At 40.5% G+C, this 7,724-nt stretch overlaps 1 protein-coding gene across 1 annotated transcript in view; it reads right to left on the bottom strand.

The window, feature by feature from the left end:
* Positions 1–731: 731 nt before the first annotated feature.
* Positions 732–7,724, bottom strand: part of cdyl (chromodomain protein, Y-like) — an 83,217-nt gene continuing 76,224 nt past the window's right edge. The window contains exons 6-7 of the mRNA XM_066724263.1: positions 5,796–5,939; positions 732–2,054 (exon numbers count right to left, since the gene is read on the bottom strand). Of these exons, the coding sequence (XP_066580360.1) occupies positions 1,896–2,054; positions 5,796–5,939 (303 nt within the window). The 3' untranslated portion in view covers positions 732–1,895. The remainder of the gene's footprint in view (positions 2,055–5,795; positions 5,940–7,724) is intronic.

The raw sequence follows: 7,724 nt of genomic DNA, 5'->3' as shown, positions 1-7,724 counted from the left end.
AGTGATAAAGGCACGGTGGGAGCTGCGTCCTTCCCCAACAAGATGGCACACCCTCAACACTGCATGGTTTCGACTGAAATAAGTCCTGACTGATTCTTTAAAAACTGCTGTCTTTCACAGAAGAGGCTACATTTCTCATTTCCGAGGACTTGGACCGGCAGTTGTGGAGTTGCTTAGCATCACACGGACATTCAAATGGCTCCGTCTCCATCTCCATCTCAGGGCCCAAGCGAGCTACACAGGCAGGCTGGTGTCATTTTGTGGGAAATTGCCTCATGCCTCAAGTCAAAATGGCATGCTATTGACATTAGAAGCGAATAACCACTGGACTTGATCTTTGTACCACAGAAATCTCCAATATTAACTCAAATGTGTCTAAATGTGTGTGCGCAAGTGCGAGAGTGCATGTGAGCGAGAGTGTGTACATTTATTCTGGTTTTAACCTGATTTTAGTTCAAGCTAAAATGTAACTCATTAAAGGTCTTCACTTTACCAAGGGGCCTTTAAAAAAGGAGCTTTTTCCCCACAAAACAATCCAAGTATTGACAAAGACCTAAATTCAATATTTAAAATATACCAATAAAATCTCACAGCCAGAATTAAAGTATTAAGTATAAAAAGTGAAAGTATGTTGTTGCTTAGTGAATAAATACAAATAAAAATGAGATCAGTTGTACCTTAGTGAGTCAATTCGAAACATTGTTTAAGAAATGCCAGACTATACTGCAGACTATAAATGTAATGAATATTATTAAAATAGTACATTATAACAGATTTAAGTTTTAGTTTCTATGGTAGTGCAGAAAATCCTTCACTTTGGACTTTGCCAACACAATCTCATGTCTAGCCCCTAAAGATAAAACAAAAAATAAAAACAGTACAGATAACAATCCATTGCATCAAGAATAAAAGGTTTTCCATTCTTTCTTTTCTTTGCTTTCTTTTCATGGAAGGAATCTGAATAGTGTGAGAGTGTTTATCTTCTTCTTTAACTTATTAAATAAAAATATTTTTAAGTGAAACTAAAATACATTTACATATAGAAAATATTTGGTGTAACATATCATTCATCCTGAAACTGTAAAAAAAAAAAATAATAATAATCTTTCATTTGTAAATGTATAAGCAAATAAACTAGATGAAATTAGACCAAAAATACTACATTAAAAAGCAAAACACTTGGTATAACTTAAGTTTACTCGTCTCGTGTGTCTAATACTGCCGAACAGAAGAGGCGTTTGAAGGAGCCAGTGGTTTCTTCATGCTTCTAAGGAAACGGTATCTTCCAAAGGAAAAGGAAAAACGTGTGGAAAAGAAGCTGGTCGAGACGAGTCCCTCAGTGGATACCAGATGCATCGTGGGTCTCCAGAGGGAGCTGATGACCCAGCGGCGCGTCAATCCGACGGTCCGGTCTGTGACCTTTCTGTCCTACAGACTAAAACCTGTGGCCTTTGAGCCTTCTAGGGAGGACACAACGTTGACCCGTTTTCTTAAATTCCTTTTTTCCTGCGAGCGAAATCGTAAGGCTTGTTTCTTCCTTATACAAAAATAGACATCAATCCAACTTTTTCTTTCTTTTTCTCTCCTGTTAAGACAGGATAGACCCTCCCCCACCACCTGGACTCGGACAAAAAAACTATTAAAAAAGTATTACAGTACCAATGTTAGCAGGTCCATGTAGCTGATAAAGCACATTAGGCTGAGGAGCAGGGAGGGTGTGCTGGTTTCGCAGCTCCCAGGTTTAAAAAAATGTTTTGGGGTTGGCATTGCTTTTCTCTTGGGCCCAAAAAAAACTCCCCCCAAGAAAAACCTGAAATGTTTGCAACACACACAGCACAGCAGTTCTGTTGAGTACAAAAACATAAAAAATTAACTCAGGGGGCGTGGAGCAGTTCCTAGAACTCGTCGATCTTCTTCTGCAGGTACTTGAGAATGGAGTCCATGCCCTGGGGGGACCCCCACACCCGCTTGAGGACCTCGCACTCCTTCTCATTGGCCTGCTCTAGTGCTGCCTTAGTGGTGCTGCGGACCAGAGCTTTGGACTCCCGGAGGACCTGGGGCGGGGGAGAGATGCACAACGAAGACAAAACAAAGGAGAATGTAAAGATTTATGGAATGGCCAGCTAGCAGATTTGCTCTTGCCCTCTAAGACGCCGGGGCCCCTCTCCAGTCCTGAAAGGCCGCAGTAACAGTAGCAAGCAGCTTTGCGTCATCTAATCAGTACATCAGTTATATCATAACCCCTGTGCACATCAACCCTGGAAAATGTACCACCTGTAAATACTGTGGTTGCACCCTAATTTTACTGTGGTTCCCCAGAGTTTTACCACTCCTTCACTGTGCTTCACTACACTCTACCACAGAAAACATGCCTTTGAGATTCATCCAGGTACCCTATGGTATTTCAGGGGTCCAGTGAAGTCAAGCACAGTGAAAACATTTTGACACCATAGGAAACGATGGGGAAAAACTACTGGGACAACCACAACAAAAGCCTGTTCATACTCCAATACTGCCATGGCAAACTGACCAGGGTGCAGCAGGGTAACAGCTCAGGTGGAATGAAAAACACCTTCCCGCTCTCCACCCCTGAGAACCCGGAGTCTCGTCCCTCGTGACAGTGTTCTGCAAACCCAGGCCTCAGAACAGCTGCTCTCTCCAAGCCACCGCCTGCGCTGCGGCCGGGACAGATCTGAAGAGCACTGGCTTTGTGACACAGTCGTACAAAACCCCTTTGCTGCAGCCATGTCTAGAGAATAACGTGTAGTTATCAGTCATGCTAATAACTACCAGTCACATTATGAAGACGGATATGAAAAAAAAAAAATGAAAAAAAAAAAAAAATTGAAAAGGTGCCACTTCACTTCTACTTAACAGCCTCAAATGTATTATTAATCTAATACATTAATACATAAATAAAAAATTAAAGTTTTATAGTTCTGGGACCTCAAATGATGCAAGAAATGGAAAACCAGTAAGAAGAATAAAAACCTACAAGTGTTGGGAAGTGAACACACACTTTTCCTAAGCAGTACTGAATATCAGGGTGCTCTCTATCACCCGCTTTCCTCCTCCTCGAATATAACAATAACAATCCCTGACCGATCTCTGTTGAGCTCAGCTAGGGCCCTTGGGCCACGCGCAGCCCCTGGGAATGCCCACACAGCTCACCGCTTCCATTGGGTTTGAAAGTCACCTCAATGTACTGAGGAGTGCTTATCACCACATACTGTTGAACCCTCGGGAGGGAGTGTTTAACAGGGTCCAGCAGAGCCCACATTACAAGCCTCTTGTAAGAATGGGCCTCAGGAAGCCCTCGGCACGGACTAGATCTGAAGAGCTACTCTCGGATGGGACGCAGCAGCCGCTCATTTTCGTTCAAATTGGTCTGAAGCCCCGCTGTGTAAAAAGCGCTGCACAGCTGCTCGTGTGGGTGGGTGCCTTGTAATTGTCTGCTATTTCATTTCTTTTTTCATCACAGAGAGATGCTGTGATTGCTGCCTCAAGGAGGGCATTTCCGAGAGTAGAGACAATCGAAAGAAGAAAAAATAAAAGTCAAGTGAAGCAGTTTTGAACAGACTGCTGGCTTGATAGACGCCAGGAATAGTGGGCCAAATACACCCCACACTAAAATGGCTTGGCCCCAATTATCCCAACTGAAAAACACCAACTGAGTTAGTGCTGGGGACCGGGAGATGCCCGGAGAACAGCTGAGCCCATATTTCAGGTCTACAGACATTAATATAGATGAGAAAAACGGCACCACGGATCTGCATCAAAGCTAGAGATGAGAAACGTCCTGACTGACACCAAGGACATTTTGACAATCAGCACAGGGCAGCAGATGCAACACAAGAGCTCATCATACAGTGAGCTGGGCACACAGGCCACACAGTTACTGCAGAAAGTGGTCTGATTTGACCCCTTACAGAGTTTCAAAACCAAAACTGATTTTTAGTTTCTTGCCTGTGCGTTTGTGCTAACGGTATTTTGCAGAGTATGATTCTGGACAGAACGGCATGCTGGACTGAGACACAGCAGGGTTTACGCCTGGCCCAACTCCACCCCGTTTTTTTTTTTTTGACCGATTATGAAAATCAAGCTTCTATACAGCTCTGTGCCTTTGAATCATTTTCAGGACCATGTGCTTCTTCTCTTTCACTATTTTAAGTAGCATAAGTATTAACTTAAAGCCCTAAATAAAGAGATTCAGTTTGTCAGTTATTATAACTCTGCATGCTCTTTTGTCCGTACCACTGGTCTCATGCCATTTGCATGTCTGAACCCCAGACACAATAGCATGTAAATGTGTTAAGTAAGCTTGTCTAGCTCCTGCAGGAGCAGCATTAATGTCCCTCTCATGGTTGCCTTTATAAATATGTGCTGCTCTGGGTATTGCTCAGGGGGTCATTTCTCAGATCCAGTACATTATTCAAAACTATTTATGGGACACTACACTAACACTGCAGAACTTGAACTTGTATATTAATATTTAAGATCTGAAATATGTCTGCCTTCAAAGGGTTTGAATTACTTATTGTACTTCAGTAACACTACAGTCAACTTTATGAAGATCTTAATTCATGGACTGAAACTTGTAGTGGTGTAATAATGTACAATGGCTTCTTTGCCACTTGTATACATGTGTAAGCAGCAGTAGCAGCAACCTTTGTTGATCCACTGCTGGATGAAGACCTCTCCAAGAAGTTTCCACTTGATAATACAGCTTATTTACACTCGCATATGGCAAAGACATCATTGTACATTATTACACTATTATTACACAAGTTTCTGTACTTATGGGTCTATTTTAAGAGCAAACGAAAAACAAGGGCCTGACTTGAAATAAATATTTAACTTCAAATTTCAAAATGGTTCACAAAGATTTGAATGGCTTTACCCCAGATCAGCAAAAGTAGAGAGATGCAAATTTCCCAGTCAATTATTATTATTATTATTATTATTTTTTTTTAAAACAGCTGGAGAATTGAAGTTAAATATAAAATGAATTTGAATTATCCATCTTTTGGTCAGCTAATAAATAGTCAGAATGAGCACATTACGAGGTCAATGGTGGTTTCCATTAAATAACCGAGAAGGTTGCAAAGACACCTGGAGGGACCTGGCCGTAGGGCCCCGGACAAGGGTTGGGAATTATGGATCTTGACAAACTAAGAGCAGAGGCCTATACAGCCAAGGCAAAACTAAGATGAGTGTGAAGGAGAAAAAAAAAAGGCAAGTACATAAGGAAAGCATGTTCATTTTGGGATTACTTACACAGAGGCATGCTTACTGTTCCAAAGTATTGCTAGTGTAAAAAGCTGCAGTTTGCGTAGTTCAGCTGATTTTAAAAAAACTGTCCAGATTACTACTGAAAGCTAACCGACTGCTCCTTCACACGCCATTTTACTGGAAAGGGTCATTGGATTCCAGGGAAAAGCAAACTTTGATTATCAGCACTAATTACAGCTTTAAAAGCAGTTGGGGGCGGTCTATGGTAGGAAACAGTAGGAAAGCCTAGGGATACATGAACGGATACTAATCTTACTGGAAGAAACAAAGACCTAAGTGAGAGACCACCTAAGAGAATAAATAATAATAAATAATAAAAAAAACTATTTCTAAAAACGAAATCAAACCTGCACCCCCAAACCGAAAACAAACAAAAAACAAAACAAAACCATGCAGCATGATGATGTAAAATATATTCAGCTGGATTCTGTATGATCCGTATAAAGTGCAGAATTAAGTGTGTGAAATGTTACAAATTAAAAAGAAATTAAAGGATGACTTACAACTGAATTACAAGAGACTAGCTCCCTAATGCGCACCATCACCTCCTGAGTAAAGGTCCCGGGCCAGAACACTTGAGAGACCAGGCCCTTCGCACATGCCTCCTGCGCCGTGAGCTTCCTGCCGCTGAAGAGCATCTCATTGGCCTGTGTGGGCAAGAGAGGAGAGGTCAGAGGTTGCGGCTGCTCACCATAAACAGCTGGTGTATTATCAGCACTTAAGACTGAAACCACAGTAGTTTTAAAGTATGCAAAGTATATATATTTTTTTACTTATTTGCAACTCATTTTCCTTTATATTTTTTTATATAGCAACTTGTCATGTTGAGCACAACCTCAAAAGCACTTCAGATTCAGGCAATTTGCAGCACAAGAGAAATTAGTAATGTGGGTCCTTGAGTACTGAAAAGGGTCTTGGCCGTTTTTAATTAAGTTGTATTTTTAATTTATTTTTACATTTAAGAAAATGAAGAAGCTCTCAAACTGTTCCCAGAGGACTGCAGTGTCTTCTGGCTTTCATTCCAATTACTTCCTTAATCTAAGTGCTTTAGCAATACTGGTTTGAAAGTTTGTGTTTGTATTATTTATGGCTAAACACATTATTTTGATCCAAGGTGCACCCACCTATAACAACTTGTCGTCTACAGAGACCATTACTGAACACAGAGTTAACCAGACAATCAGAGCAGTGCAATGCATGGGCCCAGGTTGGAACAGATGTCAGAAGACATTAGGGGTCTCCAGGGAGCAAGTTTGAGAACTCTGCCTTAAAAGGTGAAACATTTAGCGTTGACTTTTATGGCTTTTTTAACACTTTCTGATCTGTGTTGACATTTACACCCAGGCCATGCATCTGGAAAATATTGCAAACCAAAGCTAAACCCTTCAAACCTCAGTGTGTTTACAAGAATGTGTTTTTAAAATGAGCATGGATTAGACACAAGAGTGTCTCCAGATATTTACAACCAATTTACACAGGTGCTCGGTTGGAGAATTTTTCTTGGTGATCTGATTTGTAGAAGGTGTGAAAAATGCAAGGGGGTGAAAAGAAGTGTTAAAATATTCACAAAAAGGGTGATTGTTGGGTAATGAAAATTTTTCAAATAAACAAAACATGATTACACTATACATCATTCATGTTTTAACCAGGAAAACTCCAAGAACCTGTTCATTTGTTCTTCATATTCTCAAAATTAAAATGTCTGAGACCCTTTTCAGAGCTCAAGGATCCACATTACTCTTGTACTGCAAATTGCCTTTGTACTTTTATAACCTGAAATTGACTAAGTGCATTGCTCAACATGAAAAGTTGCTATCTAAAAAATAAAAGTTATTGAATTGCAAATGAAATGCATGAGCCATTTAAAAAACAGCACATTATATTAATAGAAATACACAAAGGAAAGTTTCAAGTTGCTATAGACTTTCCATTAAAGAAATAACAACCAGAAATCAGAGATCTAATACTTGGAAACTAGTTATTAAATGCAGACAGTGGGACCAATTTTTTCCCCCCACATAAGAGTACGTAATGTCATACTAGTTTGGATTATACATTAAGACATCCTGTACACCACAACCCATTAGACACTAGTGTGAAATTTCTCCAGCTATTACTTCAATAACTCTTAAATAAATCTCATGAACAACCAAACGGTCAGCATTATTCATTATTAACAGCCTCTTCTGCGTGTCCCCATAAAATGTTGCCTCTGAATCCAAGGGGACAGAATTATGAACATTCATTTTGAATAACTTGTCTGCAGAGGCAGAGGCAGAAGCAGAGAGAGAGAGGGAAAAAAGAAAAGAATGAATTGGGCTGCAGACTGCACTCCACATGTGAGTAGAAGGTTTTCTTTATTCGTGGATGATTACTGCCATCTAGTGCTGGAATGGCCAAAGTGAATCGTAGTGCTGCATCAGGTCCAGTAT

The sequence above is a fragment of the Amia ocellicauda genome, chromosome 2 (genome assembly GCF_036373705.1).
Source record: "Amia ocellicauda isolate fAmiCal2 chromosome 2, fAmiCal2.hap1, whole genome shotgun sequence".
Lineage (NCBI taxonomy): Eukaryota > Metazoa > Chordata > Actinopteri > Amiiformes > Amiidae > Amia > Amia ocellicauda.
The sequence above is the reverse complement of the archived record's forward strand: the minus strand, read 5'-3'. Positions and strand labels throughout refer to the sequence as shown.